Source organism: Megascapheus bottae, chromosome 3 (assembly GCF_031878675.1).
Source record: "Megascapheus bottae isolate mThoBot1 chromosome 3, mThoBot2.hap1, whole genome shotgun sequence".
Classification (NCBI taxonomy): Eukaryota; Metazoa; Chordata; class Mammalia; order Rodentia; family Geomyidae; genus Megascapheus; species Megascapheus bottae.
Window position 1 is genome coordinate 45,706,707 of NC_143511.1, and position 26,384 is coordinate 45,733,090.

A 26,384-nucleotide genomic window follows, 5' to 3' on the forward strand; every position below is an offset into this window, starting at 1 on the left:
GTATGTGGTACTGAGGAATCAAACCCCAGTCTAATTGCATGCTAGGCAAGCACTTTACCACTAGGCCAAACACCTGGTCCCCACATGGCCTATTTGTAAAAGTATTTTTGCACACTTGAATTTATTCTCTTTATTATTTTCAGGTATGACAAAAATGGTTATTTAAAAATGTTTTTGTGTATATATAACCAATAAGGCAGAAATATCAGAAACAAGGTATCATTTATAAGTGAGGGTTTAATTAAAGAAGATAGTAACAATACTGTATTTATGAGTATAATTATATTTGTTATGACATTTACTATAGATAGTATTATTTTACATATATATGTAATCTTTTATTAAGTATATATAGTCTTTTATATATAGTTTTTGATATCTGCTGTCTTATTACACATGTAAATTCTAAGTAGCACTGCCATTTATTTAGTCCTGAAAATGGGTAATTTATCTGATCTTCAGCTCTAATTTCTAAATATGTTATCTACTTTCTTCATAAGGCTATTACTAGAAAATGATGAAACATAGTGTCTTTATGGAAGATAACTAAATACTACATAACTATGTAATAAACGCATATGCTCTATGACTTTTACATAATTGAAATATATATTTTCAACTTTTATTTATTTAATCTAAGAATTTATAAAGCCTTTGAAAACCATTGTACATAATAAAAAGTATCTAAACATATTCTAAAAATTACATAGTCACTAATCAATTCCATTTTAGCTTTCCCAGCATCCATCAACTCATTTATTTACAAATTGCATCACTTTTCAGAATAATATGATGATAGCTGAGGTTGGAAGGAGGCTAATAAACGTTTTCTCTTTCCTGATAGATTTAAACCAATTAAGAATAAAAATGTTTGCTATTGCTATTGGACATAAAATATATATTCTGTGTTGGAAGAGATGGCTTTGCAAAATATTCCTGGGAGTCTCCTGCCTAGAATTAGATTCTATCCACATTCTCTAGTAGTTTATATATATATATAAATATTTATATATATGCAATATATATTTGTATATTAGTTCTACCACATCTTTGTTGCATATTCTAAATTATTTAATTGCCTATGTGGGAGATGTTTTAATTTATTATAGGATGTTTTACTTTTTAGTTTTATCCCTAACATGTTGTAAATTTGGTGGTCATATTGTTTAACTTTCTGTGGCAACCTGCAGTATGATCCACCTAGCAGTTGTTCATTTTCTTGTGGATAGATATGTTTTTGGTTATTCCATTAGTATAGGCTGAGGGCAGTATTATTTTAATGCTAGAGAAGAAAATAATGCTGCCCTCAACTTATTGCAATCTAGAAATTCTTATTTAGGAGATATAATCAAACAGCTGTAAATTTATTTATTCTTATCTAACAATTTTATTATTAAATACTATTAGTATTATTTTGTAGTTCTGGGATTGGCATTATTTTACTCATGCTATATAAGTCTCTACCACTGAGCTATCTTCTCACTCAGTACCAGGAAATTTATTTTTGAAAATGTTGCAGATTTTTTTCAGTGACCCAGGAAACATAGCTTGTTGTTATTTTTTTAATAACACTTGTGTTATTGTCTTGCCTTTCATTTTGTATGACTGACTTTTTATACCAAATTGAAGAAGCCATTAGCTTTCAGTCTGTAGGAATGTGGATTCATAGATAATTCCCCTTAGTTAAAAGAAAATCTATAAAAGTGCTATCTCCTGGGATTTGGTTTTTCTAGTGGTGTAATGGTCTAGAGCACTGCTAGATTCTACCCTCATGAGAAAGGACTGTGTTGGGTGATTCTATGACTTCTGCAAGTACTAATATAGATATGCACAACCAGTTAGCTTTAATTTTTGTGCTGTGTAACACTTGCTAAGCAAATATTCTAACTCAGGTTCATTTGATGAATTTTTTATTTTGAAAACTGCTCCTAAATAAACTTTTTGTGTATCTTGTGTAGCTTTTTTTTTTTTTTTGCCAGTCCTGGGCTTGAGCTCAGGGCCTGAGCACTGTCCTTGGACTTTCTCAAGGCTAGAGCTCTACCACTTGAGCCTCAACACCACCTCCAGCTTTTTTCTATGCATGTGGTACCGAGGAATCAAACTTGGGTCTTTATGCATGCTAGGTAAGCACTCTACCACTAGGCCAACCCCCCGACCCTATCTTGTGTAGTTTTAAGCTAGAGTTTTCTGAAATAATGAGATATAGTATACTCAGAAAGCCATGTTGTTGTTTTGAAAGATAATTTTTTAAGAGCTTCACTTCTATAAAGACCTCCAATGGTGATGGTTGCACACTGCTATGAATATACCAAACTGCCTGAATTATACAAAGAGTGAATTGAGGTATGTGAATTATATTTCAATAGGCTATTTTATAAAAAAAACTTTCCATTGTCTAACATTTCTCATATATAGAGTTTTGATTTATATTCACAATAAAAATTATTTGCCCTAATAAACATTTAAAGATTTAGAAATAGAAAGTTATATATGACTTTCAGTGATTTGTATTCTTAGTCAGTAGTAATACTGACATCATAGATAACAAGAAAAGATGCTTTAAAAATGTGTGGGGCATTTAATATTCACATCTACCATGTATTTTCTCTCTAAGATTTTTATGTACTTTTTGGTTTGCAGTTATTCTTTTCTTTGTCAGCTCTGTAAATAGTTTCTTGTGGCCATTTAAGAAAAATGATCACATGTAAACATAATCTTATAAGAATAGTTTAGTGAGAGCATCAGCATTTTTCTCTTGGACTGTGTAGTTGGAGGTAAGAGATGATAGACACTATCCAGAAACAAATACAGTAAAAATACAGTTTTTGACAGTATAGTTAGTTTGGGGTGTCATTTAAAAATTTTGCTTTAAAGCATTTTGTATTTAAAATGAAAACTAGTATTGTATTTTATTTTTACCATTTTAAAGAGTTTTATTATCATATTTAGCATGTTTCTAACAGCTAAAATTTTTCACAACACTGTTTAGAGATAAATTCAGTATCAGGCTTTGATTTTTTTTGTAAATATTAAGACTTGAGTACAAAATGAGGGCTGTATTGTGGATTAAGTGAAATATCTCAAGGCTGTGCTGTTCTGATAAGTGAACCTGAAGTGACCTTTCTCAGACACAATTACAGAGCTGTATGTTTTTCCTTTAATTTCATCAGGGGTTTAATTAGTATACAAATAAAACTTCCCTTATCTTCCTTTCTACCTAATTGGCTTGTCTTCGCTTATATATGAAGTATGTGAAAGTGGGCTGTAATTAGGGTGACCGTGTTAACCTTTTTTCCTCAAATGTGCTGTTGCCTAAAGGCCTCAAGGCCTAAAAACAGTGCTTTGGATTATTGCTTTGCAATCACTATGGGTGTCCCATAGGTTTTCTCATGAGCAGAAGGGCTTTGGGTGCTGCAGGTTCCCACTGCTTAACAGGATCTTCATTCTTCTCCCCACTAAATGTTTATTGATTATCTCACTGTTCCAGGCTCAGCCTCCAACAACTTAATATCAGGTGACAGTCAGGAGAGTTCTCCAAGTAATTAGAGTTGAGCATTGGGGGAACAATTAGGAGCAGAGTTATTAAACTTGATTTATCCTATTCTCTCCTGAACAGTTTCTTGGATATCAGAACATCACACTTTCACAATCTACCCTGGTTGAGAAATTAGTGGCTAACCTGCTGCTTATCATTGTTGCCTTGCTGCCTAGAGGCACACCCTCTTAGTTTCAGTCATTCGGCTGGAAATATTAGAGTCCACAAAGTTTATCATAGGTTTTAATTAGATGATTCTGAACAGGAGAAAAGAAATGCAGGAGCTAAAATTTTATATCTATGGTCCATATATTATATATAATACAATCCATAGGTAAGCATGGCATATGTGTGTGTGTGTGTGTGTGTGTGTGTATATATATATATATATATACAGATTAAAGATCTATTTTTCATATCAAAGCAGTGAATATTAAGGAAAATACATATTTGAATCACTTTTTCTGTCTTTTGCACACATCTATATGTATTTCTGTCCCATTGATGTATATTGATTCCTTGGTGATGTCCCTCAAGCCTATTATAGGTTAGGCTGTGTTATATTAAAAAAATGTATTATGTTTAGTTTTCACATTCAAGTATGATTTTATTGCTTAGTTTATTGCACTTTTTGTTCCTTTCCTGTGCTCCTGAAATTGTAAACAATCTTTGGGCTCTTTGTCATTATTCCTGTGAGAAGATGTGAAAAAAAAGGAAATAAGAGAATTTAGATATATGGTAGGAAATCTGCTGTTTGGAGTTATGTCTTCTTTTAAAAATGTGCCAGAACTTCTGACAGGGCAAGTATGGTCTTATAATGATGAAAGATCTTGAGTTCTCTTAGATTGAACCAGCGATCCTTAGTCTGGGCATGCCAGCAACAACATACCAATATACTTCTGAAGAGACTAAGATCGTCTCTTCCCAATATATGCCTCCAGTTATAAGAGTGACTAAGAGATTTCTGTTGGAAGGTGAACTCAGTCTTTATTCATAAATAGTAGTAGATTATTATCTTTATATCTGGAAAAGTAGCATTTTTATTCATGAAATGTGTTAGAAATACCAACTTTAAAAAGGTTCAAATATATTTTATATTTTAAATAAAAAACCTCCATAATACTCAAATGCCTATAGCTAGTTTAAACCCTGGAACAAAACTAACAGGTTTACAGTGTTTTGTTTTTGTCATTGTTTCGTTTTTTTTTGTGTTTTTTTTTTGAGATAGTGTCTCTTGAAGTAGCTGAGGCTGGCCTTGAATTTATAATCCTTCTACTTCAGCCTCTACAGTGCTAGAATTGTAGGTGTGTGTATCAGCATTCCTGACTTAGAGTACTTTGTTAAAATACTTGTTATTTGTTGTCTTTTAAAGTTGACTTGTTTCTGTGACTATTTCCATGGCAATTTTTTTAAAAATGTAAGATAAAATTACTTTTGAGTAGCTAGGATAATAGGCATGATCTTCTGGTGTTTGACCATGTTTCATTTTCTTATAGTGAAAATATCATTTTCCTGTGTTTTATATTTTTGAAATATATTGTACATTGCAATTATTTATAGTCATCTTTCTGTGCAATAGCACATTGGAACTTTCTACTTCTATGTAACTATAACTTAGTAACAATTGATCAGTCTAGGAATATTCTTGATTTGTTAACAATAAAGATATAAAAATATAATACATAATAATTATTCATGGTTCTTTATTGTGATTTGTTTATTTTTATGCTGGTACTAGTGCTTGAACTTGGGGCCCGGGTACTGTCCCTGTGGTCTTTTGCTCAAAACTAGTACTCTACTACATGAACTACAGCTCTACTTCTGGACTTTTATGATTAACTGGAGATAAGAGTCTTGTGGGCTTTTTCTTGCCTGGGTTGGCTTTGGGCTACAATCCTCATATTTCAGCCTGTTGAGTAGCTGGGATTAGGTGGAGCCATCTGCACCTGGCTCTTGTTATTTTTTTTTATGCCTATTTAACAGCAATTTGGCTGAAAATGAACTAATAAAATAAATAACATTTTAAAATACCCAATTTGATAAACACATTTCAAGTGAGTTGTTTATCTCCATGTAGGCAGCTTTGCTTTTTGTAGTTAGTGTAAATGCATTAAAATTATGTTGGAAGAATTTTAAATATGAAATTGCAGCACATTGTTTATTCTTTCCTGGATTTGTGAAGTATAGTTGTTAATGTTTGGTTAAGTTGTGAGCAAAGAGGACAAATACGTGTGTGCAGTTAGTTGTGAAACAAAACTAATTGAAAAACTACTTAGTAGGCTTATTTTAGAAAATTCATAGGAATAAGAACAATCAGATTTTCAGTTTGAAGAGATCACCTAATTGTTACATGAAGGCTAGAAAATATTACTTTAAATTGTTTTTAATTCTAAGACCTTTTCTTCTGAACTTTCAAGATAAACTTACACATTTGCATCTTGAATTTTTTTTATGACAAGTGAATATTGCAGATCAAGGCAGTAGTAATTAACAGATTCTATACTTTTTGTCTAGAAAAAACATTTATAGACCACAAAGGTTTTCAATGCACTTACTATTTTCAACTTCATAATCGGAAGCATGTTGCTTATGTCTATGTTGTTTATGTATGAAAGCTATTTACTGGTTAACAAGTGAATTTTATTTTGCAATCCTATTTGTCCATCGAAATGTGAATAACTAGCTATTACCATGCTTATGTCTATGTTGTTTATGTATGAAAGCTATTTACTGGTTAACAAGTGAATTTTATTTTGCAATCCTATTTGTCCATCGAAATGTGAATAACTAGCTATTACAGATAGAAGAGTAGTTTATTCTTTCATAGGTAACCTAGCTTACCTTTTACTCAGTCTTACACTTTGTCTGGGTCCTTCAGTTCTAGTTGGAGACTGAATTTCATGTGCTTTGTCCCTTCAAATCTTTGTTTTCATCATTAAAAGACAGTAATACTTGAAATTTAAGTAATAAATAATTTTAAAAGAATATAATTTGTCTTATAGTACTTAAGGAATAAGTTGTATTTTATAGCTAGACATTTTTTATGAACTCTTACAGCTTCTATCATTTCTAATTAGCACTTATGTAAAAATTTTGCAGAAAATTTGTTAAACCTTGATGTGTAATGACCCAAGTCTACTTCTCAGTCAGTCTGTATTCTTCTTTGTTTAATAGCCTATGGCATAAATTGAAGTTAATTATCAGGGCTGACAAGTAACTCTGTTTTCTGTCTGCTTGCAGAGTCTCTCCGAGGCAAAGATGGAGCTGAGAAGAAAAGATCAATCTCTGCGTCAGCTCAATAGACATCTTACCCAGCTGGAGCAGGACAAGCGTCGACTGGAGGAGAACATCCATGATGCAGAGAGTGCCCTCCGCATGGCAGCCAAGTGAGCATTTGGACCTTGGGGAGATCACTTAAAACAGACAAAAGATCAATTCTTACTTTCATGCTCCGGGTTTTAGCCCTGGATAATACAGTGTTAGAAAACAAAAGTACAGCGGTCTCTCTTTGAAATTCTCTGATATAACCTCAAAAAAAGAAAACTCTTAAGTGAACATACTAAATGTATATTTTATTGCAAAGCCTCAGAAAAGTCCATAAGCTTCTAAATAACCTCAAATATTGCATATTTTGAACGCTTTTTACAGTATTACATGTTTGAAACTTTAAAATAAAATGTAGAATTGTTTATTTAATAGTTTTACAGGTATCTTCTGTCAGATTTTTCTTATTCTCTTTTGCCTCAGTGTCCCCAAATTTTTCTTTTCATATTTGGTGATGTACTAATAGTGTAAGTACTATTTCCATAAAGAAATGTAAATATACAACCAACATGTATAAAATAATATTTAAAATATACCTCAAAAGCATAGTTCTTAGAAAAATTTAAGGTTTATAATGGTATGTTCTAATATATCAAATAAATAATGTACATATTTTAATAGAACAGCTATGTAAATGTGATGAAAGTGTTTCTCCTTTTCTAGGTAGTCAAGTTGACATACATGGTGAAGTTCACATTGAACAGTTCTCTTGTGCATTTCCATTCCCCACAACAGATTTCATGGACTACTTTAAGACAATGCTTTATTCAACATTATGACTTAAAGTCTGTTAAGAATGAATACAAGTCTGAGTTTAGTAAATTCAGTGTTGTCTGAATTTGGAATTTCAGTTTCTGTACTTGCAAAAATACAATACACAAATCAAAAACCTTTGGGAAAAGTATTTTTAAGCATAAAATATTAATTTGGATATTATCTATAAATTACAAAATATAGTCTGTAAATCACAGAACAGAGTATCTGCCACTTTAGATATCCATAAACTTTGCTTGTGGGTAATTCTATTGTATAAGTATAGTGATAAGATGAATTCTGATGTAAGACCTAAATATTGATACATTTAAATAACCACAAATATTTTTTTTTTTTGCCAGTCCTGGGCTTGAGTTCAGGGCCTGAGCACCGTCCTTGGACTTTCTCAAGGCTAGAGCTCTACCACTTGAGCCTCAGCACCACTTCCGGCTTTTTTCTATATGTGGTACCGAGGAATCGAACCCGGGTCTTCATGCATGCTAGGCAAGCACTTTAACCACTAGGCCAAACTCCCGGCCCCATAACCACAAATATTTTTAAAATAAAAATTATAAAGATATTACAATGGCATCTCTATATTGTGTTTATATAATTGTAATTTTTAAGATATGTTTCAATCAGCTCTTGTTACCAGTTTCAGTTTCCTTTTCCTCATATCAAGTGCAGATGCTTAGCTTAGATAATTTCAGTGAGTCTCACAGTCCACTGAGATTCTAGGATAAATGAAAACAGCATTATAAAACATCTAGATTCTTATTTTATTTCCATAACATTGTTAATTCAGGACCTTGATGTGTCCGTGATCTGTGACTAGAGGCATATCTTATAAACCAAGGAAAACCAATTTGAAATTTGGAGAGCTGACACATTACTTACAGATTTTAATTTATAATTTACAATTTAAATTGATATAACTTATAATGATCTAAACTGGATAATTAATAATTATAAATTATTGTAAATAATTTAAAAAACTTCAGCATCTCACTCATATTTTTTGTATAATCATGAAAACTGAATTCAGTACACAGGTCAATAGGAGAAACTACTAACTTTACATATTCTAAGTCAAGTCATATAGGGTTTTTTTGTGTGGTTATTATAGCATGAAAAGACAATAGAGAGTAAAATATTATTTTTATCAAACTGGCTATTAATAATCTTTCTGTATACTGAGACCTAAAAATACCTTTTCATTCTGAAAACTATGCATGTAACTTTTCTAGAACATCTTCAAGTGATTAATAAGTATACATTTTCTTTTTCACTCTCTTAATTTAAGGGACCTCTCTCTGTTTAGAACAGGCAGTAGAGGTGAATTTAAGAGTAAAAGATGGAAGTAAGTCAATGAAAATGTTTAGACTTTATTATATACTTAAAAGGAAAAATGACAATGAATGTCTTATTTTTTTAATAGTAAGGACAGATTAAAATGCATAATGAAGGCTTCAGTTTTATTAATACCCAATGTTTTCTTTTTTTCTAGAGACAAAGAATGTGTGGCTAATCACATGAGAACAATAGAAAATATGCTTCATAAGGTATGGTAATTTTTCTTGAAGATTGCTTACTTTCTTTTATGATTCTTCTCCCAGTTATTATTATTATTATTATTATTATTATTATTATTATTTTTTGCCTGTCCTGGGCTTGAGCCCAGGGCCTGAGCACTGCCCTTGGACTTTCTCAAGGCTAGAACTCTACCACTTGAGCCTCAGCACTACTTCCGGCTTTTTTCTATGTATGTGGTACTGAGGAATCGAACCCGGGTCTTCATGCATGCTAGACAAGCACTTTAACCACTAGGCCAAACTCCCGGCCCCCCAGTTATTATTTTTATTAACTACAAAGTACAGTATGCAGGCCCTGAGTTCAAGCTACAGGACAGTTGAACATACTATCTAACTTCTTTCTATTGTTAAAAAATTTTCTCTCTCTCTATATATATATTGAAATATAAGAGATATGCATTTCATATGTATATGCAATATTTCCTAAGAAATATTAACAATAATTTAGAATAATTTAAGGCACTAAAAGTTTTTAAAATTTTATTTTTATTGTCAAGATAATGTATAGAGGGGTCACAGTTACATTTGCCAGGTAGTAGGTAGATAACTTCTCACACATTGATACCCTTCTCTGTTTTTGTCCCCATATCCCTCCCCCTTACCCCTATCAATCATCTTGTTTTCCCTCTTCCCTTTCCAATTTCAAATAAACAAATAAACTTATATACAATATATTGGATAATAAAGTCAGATACGGTAACAAAATGAGATTAACCAAAGGGCAACAAAAGAGAAGAGAAGTAACATTAAGAATGACAACCACTCAAGATAAAGCTCTTGTTTCCATATCCTAGAGATCCTTTCATTTAATCTCATCCTAGGTTTTGAGCTAGTGTAATGCTCTGCAAGGAGAGTTCTAGATGTGTACTAAGTATTACAAATGAGGGAAACCATTGAGCTCATGTTGCTTTGGGTCTGGCTTACTTCACTTAATATGTTTTTTTCTAAGTCTTTCCATTTCCTTACAAATGGAGTGATGCCATTCTTTCTGATGGCAGCATAGAATTCCATTGTGTATAAATACCCCATCTTCTTGATCCAATCATCTACTGAGGGGCATATGGGTTGGTTCCATATCTTTGCTATGGTAAATAGTGCTGCAATGAACATCATTGTCCTAGTGGGTTTAATATGTCCTTGTTTCTGGACCATTGGGAAAGTGCCAAGTAGTGGAATTGTCATAGAGCAGCTCTATGTTTAGTCTTTTGAGGAATTTCTATTCTGCTTGCCATAGTGGTTGAATGAGTTTACACTCCCAACAACAGTGTAGTAGCGATCCCTCCATGTCACATCCCCACCAGCATCTGTTGTTATTAGATTTCTTGATCCTGGCCATTCTAACTGGAGTGAGGTGGAATCTCAGAGTTGTTTTGATTTGCATTTATTTTATGGCCAAGGATGTGGAGCATTTCTTCATGTGTCTATAATCCATTTTTGTTTCTTCTTCAGAGAAGACTCTCTTTAAGTCTTTGGCCCATCTTTTAATGGGATAGTTGTTACTTTGGAGATTAGTTTTGGAGTGATTCAATTTTTTGAGCTGTTGTTATATTTTAGATATGAGGCCATTGTCTGTTGTATGGTTGGTGAAGATCTTCTCCCACTCTGTGGGCTATTTAATTTGCTAGCTATTTCCTTTTCCATACAGAAGCTCTGAGGTTTAATGCAGTCCCATTTGTCCAAACTTTCTTTAATTTTTTGTGTTTATGGGTCTTTATTAAGAAAATTTCGATCTGTGCCTAGGCTATCTAGTGTATCTCCTATTCCTTCTTGTAAGTTTTCAGGGTATCTGCTTTTACCTCAAGGTCTTTGATCCATTTGGAATGAATCCTGGTGCAGGATGACATAGAAGGATCCAACTTTAGTTTTCTGCAAGGGCTTAACCAGTTTTGCCAACACCACTTGTTGAAGTGTTCTTTCTTTCTTTCTTTCTTTCTTTCTTTCTTTCTTTCTTTCTTTCTTTCTTTCTCTTTTTTAGGCTTCCTTATTAAAGATTAGGTGGCCATACATCTGTGGGTTGATTTCTAGGTCTTCAGTTCTGTTTCATTGGTTCTCAGGCCTGTTCTTGTGCCAGTATCATGCTGTTTTGGTTACTATAGCTAAGTAATAGAGTCTGAAGTTTGGTATTGCTATTACTCCAGTGCTGTTCTTTCTGCTAAGGATTGCTTTTGCTATTTGGGGTCTCTTATTATTCCATATGAAATTTTGGATTGCTTCTTCTATTTACTTAAAGAATGACATTGGGATATTGAGGGGTATTGCATTGAATTTGAGGATAGCCCTTGACAGGATTGCCATTTCCATGATGTTAATTCTTCCAATTGAAGTACATGGGAGGTTTTTTTTTTTCCATTTTCTCAGTTCTGCTTTAAAATCCTTTTTCAGGGTTTTAAATGTAAAAGGTCCTTTGTATTTTAGTTAAGTTAATTCCTAGGTACTTTATTTTCTTGGAGGCTATTGTAAAAGGAGTTGCTTTCCTGATTGCTTCTTCACTCCTCTTGTTGGCATACAGGAAGGCGGTTGATTTTTGAGGGTTAATTTTATACCCTACCTTACCAAAGTTTTGAATCAGCTCAAGGAACGTGGGACTGGAGTCTGTAGGGTTCTTTAAATACAGAATCATATCATTGGCAAAGAGGGAAAGTTTCACTTCCTCTTTCCCTATTCAGATCCCTTTTATGCATTTTCTTGCCTTATAGCTCTGGTCAGGAATTCTAATACTATATTAAAGAGGAGTGGAGGGAGTGGGCATCCTTGTCTCTTTCCTGATTTTAGAGGAAATGGCTTTAGCTTTTCATAAAGCAGTAAAGTTTTTCAAGTTGAAATTTACCTTTGTGCTTATAAGAATATGCTCTTAAAATGAAAATATATTTAATAGTCTATGTTTTTCACATTTGGTTACTTAAAAATATTAAATAGTACAAAGTGATTACAATTCCATAGTCAGTTTATGTTTACAAAGGTCTTGATCAATGTCACCCCTTCTGTTGTTTACTCCCATTCCCCTCCTCATGTTGTGGTATGTTAAACTACAACTACAACTTGTAATTTTGTAGTGATTTCTAGCCAAAGAATATTGTGATATTAATGACAATTTAAGTGTTTTTTTTTTTTTTTTTTTTTTTTGTGGATCATGGGGCTTGAACTTGGTCTATTGCTGTCCCTGAGCTCTTCAGCTCAAGGCTACCACCCTACGCTTGAGCCAAGTCCCATTTCCCATTTTCTAGAGGTTAATTGGAGATAAGACTCTGAGTCCCTTTTGTACCCAGGCTGGCTTTGAACCTTGATCTCCAGATCTCAGCTTCCTGAGTAGCTAGGATTATAGGCATGAGCCACCGAACCCATGAGACAACTTAAGATATTTACTGTATATTTTAACTTTATTTCAGATTGAAAGATGTTCTCATTATTTCCTTACTAAAAGGTACAGAAATGTTATTTCTGTATTTGTCATTTGCTTTCTAGTTTGTTGAACATGGAAATATCTAGTACTATTAAAATACGTGGAGTTCATTAATGAAATGTATTTAGAACAATTTTTTATTGGCCTGTCTTAGTTATTGTGGGAGATTTCATTGTTACATCTCCATACATGTTTACCCTGTATTTGAATCAAATCTAACCTTTTAAATCACATTTCTGACACCCTTTCCTTAAAAAAAAAATAGCACTCCCCCAAAGATTCTCTAGTCCTGTTTTCAGTTACAAACAATCTCCTTTTTGTTATCTTCTTCTTGTTTATATATATATTTTTCATATAATTTTTATTGTAATTAATAGAAGGGTTACATTATATTTACCAGGTAGAAGGTGCATTACTTCACAAACATTGATACCCTTTCTCATGTTTTGGTCCCCATTTCCCTCTCCCCACCCCCACCCCTCATCTTGTTTTCCCCCTTTCCCTATCTGTCGGGGTCCTTCGTCCCTGGTCCCCCTCTGCTAGTAGGGAGATGGGAAAAACACACCCCTACCAGGCCAAGCCGTGAGAGGAAGGGGCCCAATGTCCTCCTGCACCCAGCCTTCTTACCCGGAGCATGAACAGAGATGCCATGCAGCTTCATCAAGGCAGAAGATCTCTCTCTCTCTATTCCCTAAATCCCTCCTCCCTATATTGGGTGAGGGAGCCTATCAGTATACAAGATGGACAGGACAAAGTGGTCCACGTGTTTTATCCCTACTACAAGCCTCAACAGAAAGTTATTAGGCATGGGGTTACTTGGCCCCCCAACACCTATCCTATTTCGAATAACCAGATAAACATATATACAATATATCAGATAACAAGGTAAAATGTTGTAACAGTATGAGATAACCAAGGCACAGCAAAAGAGATGAGAAATAACATAGTACATTTCGTGTTTTTTTTTTTTAACAAGCTTGATTCACTTTATTATTTTTGTATAAAATCTTATGTTGTGGCCACAGCTGGAGCTTGGATCTTCTGCACGGAGACTCTGGTGTGGGTTTTCACAAGATGGTCAGTGAATTCCTGGTAAGGAGATCTGGTGAAGATGGTCTCTTTCCATAGGTCAAGGGTCAGGTAACTGTAGGGCCTGGAGATGGCATCGAAGGTGGCCTTGGTATAGCTGCCCAAGGTGACAGTACAGCCCCTAGCTGAGGTGTAGCAGTCATGGATACCAGCCATGTCAAGAGCTTCTTGGGGACTAGAGCTGAAATGACCCCAGTGCCTCTGGGGGCGGGGAGGAGACCACCTGCACCAAGCCGCAGCGCCTGTCACCTTGCATGGGACAGTGTGAGGCTTGCCAATCTTGTTCCCCCAGTGGCCTCTCTCCACGGGGACAGTGGAGAGCTTGGCCAGGATCGTGGCCCCTGGGATGGCAATGGCAATCTCCTTGGAACACTTCACACCAGCGGCCATTGCAGCCGCCAACGGCCACAAATGCCTTGGACTGCACGGGCATCATCTTCCACACCCGGTCCTTGAGGGACGCCCAGGAAGAAATCGGTGATCGCAGACTCCTTGAGGGAAGGGAGAAAAGATAGATCTCCTCCAAAGATTGGATCTTCATGTCCTGAACCAGGCGGCCCTGTTTGGTGATGGGGATCCATCCCTTGTCTTTGGTCTTGCCTCCAGGAGCCCCGTGGCCACGACGCCGGCCCCTACCATGACTGCAACCTCGGCCCGGCCCGGAGGCCCCTGCTGAAACCTCAGAAGCCCCCGGGCCTCCAGGCCCTCGCGCTGCACCAGCATGGTCTGCCATTTGGTGTCTTCCTGGAGAAGAAGCTGGAGAAGAAGCTTTTACTAACAAACCTCTTCCTTCTAATACCTGCCTACCCACAGGATCTACTTTTCTCTCCCATCCCTCTCCTGCTCTAATATATACTTGCAAAGTGTGATACGATTATTTTAACTTCTTTCTTTTTCTGTTGTTCTCTAGTCTTTTCTCCTGAGTAGTCTTTTAGCTTGATTCATATTCATGTTCTTTTATTCCCTTCCCCCATGCTGGAATTCATCCTGCTTTTTTTTTTTTTTTAATTTGGTCCTGGGGCTTGAACTCTGAACCTGGGAGCTTTCCCTGAGCTCTTCAGCTCAAGGCTACTGCCCTACCCCTAGAGCCACAGTGCCACTTCTGTTTTCTAGAGTTTAATTGGAGATGAGCATCTCATGGATTTTGTGCCCTGGCCGGATTTAAACATTGATCCTCAGATCTCAGCCTCTTGAGTAGCTAGGATTACAATCGTGAGTCTCTGTGCTTGGCTTTCTTTTTCTTTTAAATTTAAATTTATTGTAAAGGTGATGTACAGAGGGGTTACAGTCATATAAGTAAGGTGAATGAGTGCTTTCCTTGTTCATTTTCTCCCCCCCCCCCATGGCACCCCTGCCTCAAGTTGTAAAGTTTATTTCCATCATAGTGTCTAGTGAGTATCACTGTTGAATTGGCTCACCCTTGGTCCTACTACTTCTGGGATTCTCCTCCCCTTCCCCAAATCAGATAAACTTATATATAAGCCAAAGGGTATAGAAGTAAAAAACAGTGACAACCAAATAATAAATTAAAGGAAACAAAGAAAAAAAATAATTGCAAATAGTACAATAAAAAAATCTCTTGTTTCCATTTTTGTTCAATTCAGTAATCATTTTATGTAGTCATACACACATAACTATTGAGTCATTGTGATCCTCTCCTAAGAATATCCTCCTTTGTTAGTGTGTGATGTTAGAGTGCTGTTTTATTTAATCATATCCTAGTGTAACTATGTGTCTTTTACTATCCACTGGATTAGTTTATAGATTTTTTTTTTGCCAGTCTTGGGCTTGAGCTCAGGGCCTGAGCATTGTCCTTGGACTTTCTCAAGGTTAGAGCTCTACCACTTGAGCCTCAGCACCACTTCTGGCTTTTTTCTTTTTTTGCCAGTCCTGGGCTTGAGCTCAGGGCCTGAGCACTGTCCTTGGACTTTCTCAAGGCTAGAGCTCTACCACTTGAGCCTCAGCACCACTTCTGGCTTTTTTCTTTTTTTGCCAGTCCTGGGCTTGAGCTCAGGGCCTGAGCACTGTCCTTGGACTTTCTCAAGGCTAGAGCTCTACCACTTGAGCCTCAGCACCACTTCTGGCTTTTTTCTACGTATGTGGTACCGAGGAATCAAACCCGGGTCTTTGTGCATGCTAGGCAAGCACTCTACCACTAGGCAAAACTCCCAGCCCTGGATTAGTTTATAGATTTATAAACAGTGTAGTTATTGCAAATGAGGGAATCCACGAAGCCTTATGTTTTTTTGGTTTTGGCTTACTTCACTTAATATAGTTTTTTCCAAGCCTTTCAGTTTCCTTATGAATGGGGCAATGTCTTCTTTCTGACGGAAGCTAGAATTCCACTGTGTGTATATATCATATTTTCTTGATCCGTTCATCCACTGAGAAGGATTTGGGTTGTCATATTCTACATTTAGCCATCTAAGTAACTACTCATGAAGATATTTACATTTATATGCATGTCTATGACTATAGATACTTTTTAGGTCTAACTTCCACTTATAAGTGAAAACAGGATATTTTGCTTTTTGATTTGTCACACTCAGTAGCACCCATTTTTTTTTTCCTGCAAATGATCTGATTTCATTTCTCTTCTTTACTCATTCATCTGTTTTGGAACACCTTAGTTGATTCCATTGTTTGGCTATTGTAGTAAAAATGGTTATGCAGGTGTCTTAGTAAACATGGCTATGAAGGTGTCTTGCATATCTATTTACTGTCTTTTGGATACATGCCCAATAGTGGTATGGTGGAGCCAAGGCTTTTGAGAAATCGCCAAACTTATTTCCTACCCAACAGTTTCTGTAAGTTTTCAAAATATCCCCTAATGAACCCCTGAATTTTTATTGCTAGTTGTTTTGATGTCATCTGGTTTTTTCTCTTTCTTTTCCCCTTCCCTTCCCTCCCCTCCCCTCCCCTCCTTCTTTCCCTACTTTCTTCCTGAGACTAGGACTCAGTATCTGACACTTCTGCTCATTGGCTGGTGCTATGTTGAGCCATGCTTTTAGCCCCAGCCTTTTGAAATCTCTTAAGTGTATAAATTTTTATTTTCTCAGTCTTTCCTATCTTTGCCTTTCTTCCCTCTTCCTCTCCTCTCTCCTTCTGTCTTTCCTTCTCCTTTCCCCCCTTTTCCTCCTCCTCTTCCTCCTCCTCCTCCTCCTCCTCCTCCTCCTCCTCTTCCTCCTCCTCCTCCTCCTCTTCCTCCTCCTCCTCTTCCTCCTCCTCCTCTTCATCCCCCTCCTTCTTCTCTTCCTTGTTGTGGGGCTTGAACTCTGGGCCTGGGCACTGACCCTGAGCTATTCAGCTCAAGGCTACCACTCTACCACTTGAGTCACACCACCACTTTGGTTTTCTGGTAATTAATTGGAGATAAGAGTCTCATGGACTTTAGTGCCTGGGCTGTCTTTGAACCACAGTTCCTCATATCTCAGCCTCGTGTGTAGCTAGGATTATAGAAATGAGCCACCAAAACCTGGCTACCTTTTTTCTTTTTGCCCTGTCTCCTTCCTTCCTCTCTTCTCCTCTTCACCACCTCTCTCCTTCCCCTTTTCTTTTCTTTATTTCCACTCCTCTTCACTTTGCCCTATTCATCATCCCTCTCCTCCCCATTCACTTTTCCTCTGGATACTCTCTTCCTCTTCCCTTCCCCTCCCCTTTCCTTCTATTTCCCTTCTACTTTTCCTCCTTTCACCCCTTTTCTTTTCCTGCTTCTCACTTTTCACCTTTTTTTTTTTTTTTTGCAAGTCATGGGGTTTGAACTTGGCTTGGGTGCTGTCCCTGAGCAGTTCAGCTCAAGGCTACTGCCCTACTTTTGAGCCAAGCCCCACTTCCTGTTTTCTAGAGGTTAATTGGAGATAAGAATCTCAGGTCCTTTTGTGCCAGTTCTGGCTTTGAACCTTGGTTCTCAGATCTCAGCCTCCTGAGTAGCTAGGATTACAGGTGTGAGCCACTGCTAGGCCACCCACTTTTCACCTCTTATCTCCTTTCCCTCCTCCCTCCACTCCTTCCTTTCCTTCTCATCTTTTTTCTTTCTTTCCTTCCTTCCTTCCTCCTTCCCCTCTCTCTAGCTTTTTTCCTTTCTCTATTTACTTCTCTCCCCTCATTCCCCCATCTCCTCTATCCCTCCCTCTCTCCCTTCCTTCCTTCTTTCCTGGGCCTGGGTTCTTTCCTTGAGCTTTTTTGCTCAGGGTTAACACTCTACCACATTAAGCCACGGTACCACTTCCTGTTTCCTGGTAGTTCATTGGAGATGAGTGTCATGGACTTTTCTGCCTGGACTGGCTTGGAACTGTGATCTTCATACCTTAGTAGCTATGTTTATAGTATTTAGCCACTGGAGCCTGTTTTTTATTTTTTCTTTCTTTTTTAATGACAGTACTGGGGTATGACTGTAGAGATTTGTGCTTCCTTTCTCATCAAGACAAACACAAGTCCTTAAGATGAAACCCTGTTTTGTTTTACTTGCCTGGGACTTCCATACTGGAATATAGGTATATACCACTAAGCCTGCCTTCTAATTTTTAAATTTAAGTAATTTATATATTTTATCTTTTTGTTCTTTCATAGGCTGGCCTAAGAAAGTACATTCTTTTCTCTCCTATTTTTCCCTGTAGCCACATAGCTGAAAGTATATTAATACTACTATATCAGAAAAGTTTGTGTTTTCATTTGATTGTAGGAATTTTCTGATTTTCACCTTTATTTCTTTGATGAACTATTGACCATTCTGAAGGGTATTTTTTCAATCTCCAAGTGTTTTTATTTCTTGGAGTCTTTCTTGATGTTGATTTCTTTTATTCCACTGTGGTCTCCTAAAATCCAGGAAGTTATTTCAGTTTTATTTGTTAGGACTTGCTTTATGTCTTAAAATATGTTCTATTTCAGTCCAAGTTTCATGGCATGCTGAGAAGAATGTGACATATATTATGTGGTGCTAGTGGCAATGTTCTGTAGATTTTGGATCATTTAAGCTGACCTATAATTTTGAAGTGTCATTTTTTCCTGGATGATAATTTATGTATTGATTAGAGTGGGATATTTAAGTTTTCCCCTGTCATACTATTATTGTGTGGTGTTGGGATCTTTCTGAAGTACCCCGCCCCCGCTTGAACTCAAGGACTGAAACTCTTGTTTGTCTTTTTTGCTAATGGCTGGCATTCTTCCACTTGATTCATATCTTTAGTCCAGCTTTTTTTTTGCTGATTAATTAGAATAAAATAGTTTTGAGGATTATTCTGCCTGTATTAGCTTCACTCTCTGATGATCATGAGATCTGTTTCCTGAATTGTGAGGCCACCAATTTCCAGATCTATCTATGATTTTATGTTTAGTAAGATTAAAAAAAATTCTTCATTGAAATTGGGTGCAGTGATTTTCTGTGTTTATATTTTCACAACTTTTTAGTCTTCTGTATCATTTGTTCTCATTGTAGATATGCAGTGACCTCTTTTTCTCACTGAATTTTGTTTAATGTCTTTTTTTGTCAGATGTGAGTAACCTATTCCTCCTTGCTTTCCTGATCTATTTCCTTTGACTTTAAGCTTGAGTTTGTCTTTGCCAATGAAATGTGTTTCTTGTAGGCCACAAATATTTGGACTTTGTTTTAAGTCCAACCCATCAGTCTCTGCCTTTTGACTGGAGAATTGAGATCATTAACATTTATAGTTATTGTTGAATGGTATGTAGCAAATCCTGCCATTTTATTGCTTTTATTTTTCCCTACTCCACATTTTGCTTATCTATTTGTTTATTTTCAGTATTATGTTTGTCTTTTCTGTATAGGATTTCATCCAGTATCTTCAACAGTATTATAGAGGTCATGGATTTCTTTAGTTTTTGTTTGCTATAGGAAATTTTTATTTTTTCTTAAATTTTGAAGAACAGCTTTGCTGGGATAATAATCGAGTCTCATAGTTTTCTTTCTCCAGGGATTTAAATATTTCTTTCTATTCCCTCTTTGCTATCCATCCATTTATCTATTTAATTTTGGGGGGGGGGGAGTTTTTGTACAACATAGTTGCTTTGCCACTTGAACCACAGCTCCACTTCAAGAATTTTGCTGGTTAATTGAGCCTAAGAGTTTCACAGTCTTTTCTGCCTGGACTGTCTTCGTACTGTGATCCTTCAGTAACTAGAATTGCAGGTGTGAGCCACTGGCACCTGGCTTTATTCTTTGGTTTTAAAGTTTATGATGAATAATCTACTGTTAAGTCTTATGATTTGTATATCTATGTTGTTATGGTGGTATTTCTTGCAACTGTCAATGTTCTTTAATTGTTGTATATTCTTTTTTTCTTTTTTTAATTTTATTTTTTGTCGGGGTGATGTATAGAGGGGTTACAGTGACATTTGTCAGATAGTGGGTACGTTATTTCTTGAACATTGATACCTCTTCCCATGTTTTTCTTCCGCTTTCCCTTCTCCCACCCCTCCCAGTCATCTTGTTTTTCCCTTTCCTTCCTTATTTCAAATAAACAAATTAACATATATACAATATAACAGATACCAACGTCAGATACAGTAACAAACATGAGATTAGTCATAAATGGAAAAAAGGAGAAAAGAACTAACTTCACATAGTACATTAAAAACAATAATCACAAAGATAAACCTCTGTTTCCATATCTTGGAGTTCATTTCACTTAGCCTCATCCTATATGGCCATGTATACATAGCTTTTGAGCCATTGTGATTCTTTGCTTTTGTTCTATATTCTTAATGCTTTAACTACAGTATGACATGATTCTTTTGTGACCTTACCTATTTGGGATTCTAAATGCTTCCTCTATCTCCTCTTTGTAGATGCCATCTTATCTTTACCAAGATTTTGACAATTTTCTTCTTTTTTTTGGTTGTTTATGAGGCTTGAACTCTGGGCCTGGTCACTGTCCCTGAGCTCTTCAGCTCAAGGCTAGTGCTCTACCACTGGAGCAGCATAGCACTACTTCCAGTTTTATCATGGTTAATTGGTGATAAGAGTCTCATGGTCCTTTATGCCCAGGCTGGCATTGAACTGTGATCCTCAGATTTCAGCCTCTTGAGTAGTTAGGATTGCAGGTGGGAGTCACTGGTGCCTGGACTTGACAATTTTCTTCTATTAATTTATTGAATATATTTTTTGTGACTTTGGCTTGTACCTATTTTCTACTGTGATTCATAGGTTTGGTCTTTTAATGATATCCCAAAGGACTTGTACGTTCTTTTCTTCTTTTTTTACTTATCATTGAGTTGTCTAATTAAACCACTTTGTCTTAAAGCTCTGATGTCTTCAGCTTGATTCAATTGATTATTGAAATTTTCATATGAAGTTTTAAAATTTAGTTTTAAAATTATTGAGTTTTTCATCTCTAAGGTTTCAGTTTTTTCTTCAAGATTTCTGTATTCCTCTTTTGTGTACTTCATTTTCTTCCTATTTAATTCAACTATATGTTTGTATTCTCTTGAAATTCAGTCAGACATTTTTTTATCCTGTTGTAAAATTTTGACCATCCTGGGGCTTGAACTCAGGGCCTGGGCATTATCCTTGAGCTTCTTTTGCTCAAGACTGGCACTCTGCCACTTGAGCCACAGTTCCACTTCCAGCTTTTTCTGTTTATGTGGTACTGAGGAATTGAACCCAGGGCTTCATGCATACTAGGCAAGCTCTCTACCACTAAGCAACATTCTCGGTCCACTTTTTTGTTCCTTCTTTTAATCATTTTTTGGAATTCTTTGTGTAAGATTTCATTTAGTTTGTTATTATTAGAGTTTGTATTACGGAAATGAGTTTTCGAGGAGTCGTTTTGCTATGATTTTTCATATTTTCATATTTTCATATTGCTTCATTGAGATTTAGACATCATTGGCCAAGTCCTTGGTTAAAGGTTTTAATCATTTCCAGTCTTTGAGTTGTGATATTCTTATTATTTAGGAAGCACTCTGTTCTTCCGCACTATATAAAATTTATAAGTCAGTGGCCATATTTTCAGCCCCAGGCTCAGGATATCAGACCAGATTCTTAGCACCACTGTGAGAGAGAATGAAGGTGAGAGAACATGGGAGGGAAGAAGAAAGACTAGCTGGAATCTCTTGTACATTCAAATGTTTGTGTTGTATGTGTGTAGGTATGAACACTATGGGTCAAAGTTCAGTTGCCTAATTTAGGGCTGTTTTCACTTTGGAAGCTTTCCTTCTTCGTTAATTAGCAACTACTGCCAGCTAAGAAGCCTTTCAGTCTATGAACAAGCCAACCCTTGCTTATAATCCTTCCTCTTTATGCCCCAGGGGAACAAACAGTCTGAGTGTCCCCCAAATATGTCAGAGTAGGGAAATAGAGTGCTATGTTTTGTATTCGGTGGGGAGAATCGAAGAAATTAGGTATTTTGCTTTATGGTCTTGGCACTTTCAAATGTTCCTCAGCAATTTACCATCCTGTTTCTCACAGGAGGCAGAGGCTACCATGTGATTGTATGATCCACAAGCTGAAGCTGGTGGCAGAAGAAGCATTTTACCAACCATGTGATGGTAGCTGTGTTTCAGCTGTGATCCTTAAGCAATGGGGCTTTTCCCTTTAGGAATGGCATCATTCTCTGAGTTTTCTTCTGTTTAAATTTCTCAGAAGGTTATATAAGTCCTTCTTACTTTCCATTACTCTTGTCTTAATCATCTCCTACCTAGACACCCTGGCAGAGTTTTGTCAGGTTCTCTGATTCATGATTGTTCCTTGTTTTCAAGACCCAAGAGTAGTCAAGTCTCAAAATTTTAGGCCCCCTTTTAAGATATGCCTGGCTTTTTAGCACTCTGCAATATAGGTAGCAACATAATGTTTTTCTTCTCTGCTAGTCTGCCATGAAGGACCAAATTCTTGTTCTTTCAGAAGTATGAGATTATTTAGCCTCCAGATATGTTAGTCTGTTACCAGTGTTTCAGGAATTATGTTTATGGCTTCAACTTCTTCTCCTTCCTTAGGAGCTGGGATTGGAGCTGTATACTGTTTCCTACTTTTGTCTTTTTTTTTTTCCAACACACTAACAGTGTTTTATTTTAAACTGTGATCCCTGCCCCATGAACAAAAAAAGAATGTTGCCAATTTGTTCCCACAGTTCCTGCTGTGAAAAAGCTGGTATTTGATGTTTATTCTCTGAAACATATTGCCTTCATGTGATTCAGTTGTTTTTTTTTTTTTTTTTTTTTTTTTGCTTTGCTTTGTTTTGGTTTTGCCAGTCCTAGGCTTAGGCTCAGGGCCTGAGCACTATCCTTGGACTTTCTTAAGTCTAGAGCTCTTCCACTTGAGCCACAGCACCACTTCCAGCTTTTTCTATGTGTGTGGTATTGAGGAATCAAGCCCAGATCCTCGTGCATGCTAGGCAAGCACTCTACCACTAGGCCAAACTCCCAGCCCATGATTCAGTACTTTTAGAAAGAAGGGTTGTGGCTGTGCATTCCAGCGATCCACCTGGGCCTAGACTACAGTTGTGAGGATGAGTCTGAAGAAAAGACCCAAGCAGAACAAGAGGGAACAATGGAAGCCTGATGATTGTGGATGACTCCCAGCTTCCAGTGGCTGCATCACCCAGGCTGCCCCTCAGGAGTCACTTTGCTATTAGACTAGCTGAGACTTATGGGCCTCTCCTTGTGACTCTTCATAGTCTTCCCCTGGATTCAGCTTGGGACCAGGAATCATCACCGTCTTGAGGATAGGCTGCTTAGGGGGTGCCCATGAGGGCACAATCTTGCCATGTATTCTCCAGCTTCCATAAGGGTTCATCAGGTGTTTTTCAAACACAACATACTCCAAGACATCCTTGGGCACATCTTCCTGTCCATACATTAATCTGCCAAATTGGTCATAGATGGCCAGAGTCTGCCGAGTGTGCATGCGGACCGTCACCTGGCCCTACACGTTGCTGTGCTTCAACAGGCTTGAGCAGCGAACCTGAACCACCTGGGCTGGCTCTAAGGACTCCACAAAGCTCCAGCGGACTGTCTTATATTTGAGGTCCCAGACCATATCCGTAAAACAATGTTCAGTTACCAAAGTATGAAGCCGGTCATGGTCTGAGTTGGTTAGACAAAGGTGTGCTTCAATAAAGATATCCTTAGCTCTTTCAGGGAAGTCCTTTGTTTTAAAATTAGCATCATATTCTTTTATCTTCTGGATTGACAATCGTGATGTCACATTCTTCTTTAATCGTTCAGTTCTCTGTTTCAGTCCTTCCTTTGCAAGAGGAAATATCCGGGCATCACCTTCAGGAGGAACATAGGCATCAAAGATGCCCGCCGTACAGGCCACATGTATTGGACGATCCAAGGTTTCTGGAGGAATAACCAACCCTGCTTTCCGGACATGTTCTAGATATTCCTTCTCTGTTTTGAATTGGGGTTCATATGTAGGGGGTGTGAATCGTCTTTTTGCTCTAACTGGAACTATAGTTGCAGACTGAGTCACCAAGACTGGCTGCCGAGACCACCACACCAAAGCCTTGGATAAGCGAGCCAACCCCCGAGGAATGGGGGCAGCCATTTTGGTCCCCAAAGGCCCCCTACTTTTGTCTTATATTTTTACGTTCCTTTGTGCTTTCCAGGTACTTACCATGCCTTTCATGATTCCCAGTGGTTTCCTTTTTTTGCTTCAGACTATCATCTTTCCTTTGTTACCCTATTCTCGTCATCATGGAGTCAAACAGAAGAAACTTAAAATTCACCGTTATACTCTGTTTCTCACAGAGTTAAAATTCCAATCTTACTTATATAGGTAATTAAAGCAGTGAAGTTCTCACTACAGGGAAAATCATTTAAAGTCATTGAATTTTGTGAAATTCAAGTACTTGCTGAAAAACCATCACTCATTAATTTAACAAATAGTCACTGTTCTTCTCTTTGTAAGGTTTCTGTGTCTTACATATGAACAGAAATCTTGTCATTCTACTTTGTGTGCCTTGGAGTTAGGTATTTCCCCTGGTTCTTATTATACTGTGCTGGAGGTGAGCATTATGGAAATAATGTGTTTAATTTTCCTACCAGTTTCAGTGTATCTGATTCCATAAGCTCATGGTGCAAAACTCTCTAAATTATCTTCTGAAATTTCCATGCAGGGAACTGACCTATCTGTTCCTGTCGAATCTGTATATCATATATATTATGACATCTTGATGTCATTCTCATAAGTTTTTGTTCCAGTCCTTGGGCTTGAACTTGCAGCCTGGGTACAGTCCTTGAATATTTTTGCTTGATGCTAGTGCTCTGCCTCCAGAGCCACAGCATCACTTCCAGCATTTTTTGGTGATTAATTGGTGATAAGAGTCTCATGGACTGAGTTTGAACCTCCATCCTCAGATCTCAGTCTCCTGAGTAGCTAGGATTATAGGCATGAGTTGCAGGTAACTGATGTTCCTCATGTGTTGTTTTTTTTTTTTCAGTCCTGGAGCTTGAACTCTGGGTCTGGGCGCTGTTCCTGAGCTTCTTTTGCTCAAGGCTAGCACTCTACTACTTGAGCCACAGTTCCACCTCTGGCTTTGTCTATTTATGTGGTACTAAGGAATTGAACCCAGCACTTCAGGCATGATAGGCAAGCACTCTACCACTGAGCCACATTCCCAGCCCACTTGCCTCAGTTTTTAAAGAGACAAATACTTTTTCCAGATATCAAATTCTTGGTTAACAGATTAAATTTTTTTCACATGTTTTAGCTCTAAAATTTCTGTTTGATTTCTTTGTAAACTTACTATCTCCTTATTTACCTTTTCAATTTGGGAAGATACTATTTTTATGGTTCATTATAGTTTTTTGTTTCTTTGCACTTTTTAAGCATATCTAAAATATAAAAATATGATTCAAATTAGTTTGGTAAATTCAAAGTGTAACGTTTCTAATAGGTAATTTCTTTTTTTTCCATATATTTTTATTGTAATTAATAGAAGGATTATATTATATTTACCAGATAGAAGGTGCATTACTTCACAAACATTGATACCCTTTCTCATGTCTTGGTCCCCATTTCCACCACCCACTCCACCTCTCATCTTGTTTTCTCCCCTTCCCTATCCTATTCCAAATAACCAAATAAACATATATATAATATATCAGATAAAAAGGTAAAATAGTGTAACAATATGAGATAACCAAGGGACAGCAAAAGAGATGGGAGATAACATAGTACATTAAGGACAACAATCACTCATTATATGGCCTTTTGTATTAGGTTTTGCTCTATTGTAAATCTCTGCTAGGAGTTCCTACTGATTATGACAAATGAAGGAAACCATTGAGCCTATGTTCCTTAAGTCTGGCTTACTTCACTTAAGATGATTTTTTAAAATCTATCCATTTCCTTACAAATGGGGCAATGTCATTCTTTCTGACAGCAGCATAGAATTCCATTGTGTATAAATACCATATTTTGTTGATTCGCTCATCAACTGAGGGGCATCTGGGTTGATTCAATATCTTTGCTATGGTAAATAGTTCTGCAGTGAACATTGTTGTGCTTGTTTCTGGACAAGTGGGTAAATGCCAAGTAGTGGAATTGCTGGGTCATAGGGGAGCTCTGTGTTTAGTCTTTTGAGGAATTGCCATACTGCTTTCCATAGTGGTTGAACAAGTTTTCATTCCTACCAACAGTGTAGCAGTGATCCCTCCTGGCTACATCACCAATGGGTAGTTTCTATTTCTTTTTCTCTTTTCTTTTGTTGGTCCCAGACTGGGACATGAA

The 26,384-nt window shown here is 36.7% G+C and overlaps 1 protein-coding gene and 2 pseudogenes across 1 annotated transcript in view; 1 reads left to right on the forward strand and 2 right to left on the reverse strand.

The window, feature by feature from the left end:
* Positions 1–26,384, forward strand: part of Ccdc171 (coiled-coil domain containing 171) — a 304,559-nt gene that overhangs the window by 178,630 nt on the left and 99,545 nt on the right. The window contains exons 22-23 of the mRNA XM_090330023.1: positions 6,776–6,921; positions 9,120–9,174. Of these exons, the coding sequence (XP_090186149.1) occupies positions 6,776–6,921; positions 9,120–9,174 (201 nt within the window). The remainder of the gene's footprint in view (positions 1–6,775; positions 6,922–9,119; positions 9,175–26,384) is intronic.
* LOC150065428 (small ribosomal subunit protein uS5-like) lies at positions 13,613–14,426 on the reverse strand (annotated as a pseudogene).
* LOC150065429 (large ribosomal subunit protein mL45 pseudogene) lies at positions 22,879–24,200 on the reverse strand (annotated as a pseudogene).